The sequence below is a fragment of the Lampris incognitus genome, chromosome 9 (genome assembly GCF_029633865.1).
Source record: "Lampris incognitus isolate fLamInc1 chromosome 9, fLamInc1.hap2, whole genome shotgun sequence".
In the NCBI taxonomy this organism is placed as follows: Eukaryota; Metazoa; Chordata; class Actinopteri; order Lampriformes; family Lampridae; genus Lampris; species Lampris incognitus.
In genome coordinates, this window is record NC_079219.1 from 54,453,087 (window position 1) to 54,455,445 (window position 2,359).

A 2,359-nucleotide genomic window follows, 5' to 3' on the forward strand; every position below is an offset into this window, starting at 1 on the left:
CCCGAGTGTGGACGAGGACGCGCTGGTGAATCGCGAGCGATGCCGCAGCCTTCACACCCGAATCCTGGTGAAGGCAAGCTGCCTGATGACGATCAGTACGGTTTGGGGGTCTACGGACGACTCAGGGGTGCTCAGTCAGAGGGGGTCTCACGCGCCCGTTTGACCTCCTGCATGGGAATCGGCTCTGCGCATAACTGCGGTCCACTGACTTCCGGTTTCTGCTGCAGCAGCGGTCATGCCGGTTTCCTGTTTGTCGGCGCGCGCTATAATAGACGGCGGCGCATTTTTCGCGATGCCTGCGAGATTTAGCGTGGGCAAAAGTCAACGACGTGCACGGAGCTGTCGACCGACGTCCACCTGCAGCCTACCAGCAAGCGGGTGAGAAGTTTCAGGTTGTACACATCAACTTATGTCGTCCTCATAATTGTGGACGTAACTTTTTAAGTACAACTTGAAACTCCCCACCCCCCCCCCCTTGCTGGTAGGCTGCAGGTGGACGTCTGTCGACAGCTCCGTGCACGTCGTTGACTTTTGCCCACGCTAAATCTCGCAGGCATCGCGAAAAATGCGCCGCCGTCTATTATAGCGCGCGCCGACAAACAGGAAACTGGCATGACCGCTGCTGCAGCAGAAACCGGAAGTCAGTGGACCGCAGTTATGCACAGAGCCGATTGGCTGGCGACGAAGGCGACCCATGTGTTGCGTGGGGCTGCACGGATGCACCCCAGCTCCGAACGCAGAGAGAGGCAGGAAGAGAGGCAGGAAGAGAGGCAGGAAGAGGGGCAGGAAGAGAGGCAGGAAGAGGCAGGAAGAGGCAGGAAGAGAGGCAGGAAGAGGCAGGAAGAGAGGCAGGAAGAGGCAGGAAGAGAGGCAGGAAGAGAAGCAGGAAGAGGCAGGAAGAGAGGCAGGAAGAGAGGCAGGAAGAGGCAGGAAGAGAGGCAGGAAGAGAGGCAGGAGGAGGCAGGAAGAGAGGCAGGAAGAGAAGCAGGAAGAGGCAGGAAGAGAGGCAGGAAGAGGGGCAGGAAGAGAGGCAGGAAGAGAGGCAGGAGGAGGCAGGAAGAGGGGCAGGAAGAGAGGCAGGAAGAGAGGCAGGAAGAGAGGCAGGAAGAGGGGCAGGAAGAGAGGCAGGAAGAGAGGCAGGAAGAGAGGCAGGAAGAGGGGCAGGAAGAGAGGCAGGAAGAGAGGCAGGAGGAGGCAGGAAGAGGCAGGAAGAGGTTAAAGCTGAGTATTTATTGCAAAGCTGTTGAGCCGGGAATAAGCGGAGCAGAGTGGATGGATGGATATGTGAAGAGCCAGGCTGGTGGCTGGCCATGCCAAGCAGTTGGGGGGGGGTAGGGGGGGTAGGGCAGGTAGCCTTATCCAAGCTGGCGAGAGTCCCGGCCCGAGGAGCAGGACAGGCGAGACAAAAGCTGGAGACAGAGGAGGCCGGGCAGATGAAACGCAGGCTGGAGACAGGGGCTGGGGCCGAGCAGATGGAGCTGCAGGGACGGGGGTGGGGGTGGGGGGTGGGGGGACAGGTAACGAGCAGAATCAGCAGAGTAAATGGCTCGAAGCGTGGACGGCCTGAGCAGGCGCCATGATCTGGCAGCGTGGATTTAGCAGAGCCGGCTGTCTGAAGGAGTTGCCCTGATTGCGGAGTGAGTTGCAGTCTTCGGATTCATGACGCTTACCTGTTTACAGCCGTGCTCCTGATGTGTCGGTTCTCCCTCTCTCTCTCCTCTCCCTCTCTCTCTCTCTCTCTCTCTCTCTCTGTCTCTCTCTCTCTCTCTCTCTCTCTCTCTCTCTCTCTCTCTCTCTCTCTCTCTCTCTCCTCTCTCTCTCTCCTCTCTCTCCTCTCTCTCTCTCTCTCACACACACACACTACTCTTCACTTGAGGGTATCACTCAACATTTAGCCAGTGACACACACCATCATCATCATCATCATCACACACGCACAGAGCCACTGGGGGAGGAGTGGCAACAGGTTAAGGAGACGCAGAGTGGGAGGTGGAGGATATGTCAGGGGAGGCAGCAGGGGCAGATGTTACAGCCCCCCCCCACACACACACACACACCCCCTACGGGCGCTGGGTGGGCTTGTCTGTGTGACAGTGAGGGACCCAGCAGTGCTCCTCAGGGCCGTATCCATCACAGTCCACTAGGTCTTCAAACCCGCGGCCCAGGCAGTGCATGTCCAGAGGCTGCCGGACGGTGTAGGCTAGGCGGTGGTTGATAAGGCGAGGTGGGGGAGGAGCCGCTGCTGAGTGGGACAAGGCACTCAAACAGACGGGAGTTTTAGCCGGACAGCAGAGGGGTCGATAACATGGTCGATTTCAAAGGCACCAGTGAACAGAGGGACGTTATTTTGGATTCCACA

General features: G+C 58.5%; 1 protein-coding gene across 1 annotated transcript; it reads left to right on the forward strand.

Moving 5' to 3' along the window:
• The first annotated feature begins 717 nt into the window (after window positions 1-717).
• Window positions 718-1,335, forward strand: LOC130118584 (octapeptide-repeat protein T2-like). Its single transcript, XM_056287025.1, has one exon. The coding sequence runs from the start codon at window positions 718-720 to the stop codon at window positions 1,333-1,335; it is 618 nt and encodes a 205-aa protein (XP_056143000.1).
• The last annotated feature ends 1,024 nt before the right edge of the window (window positions 1,336-2,359 follow it).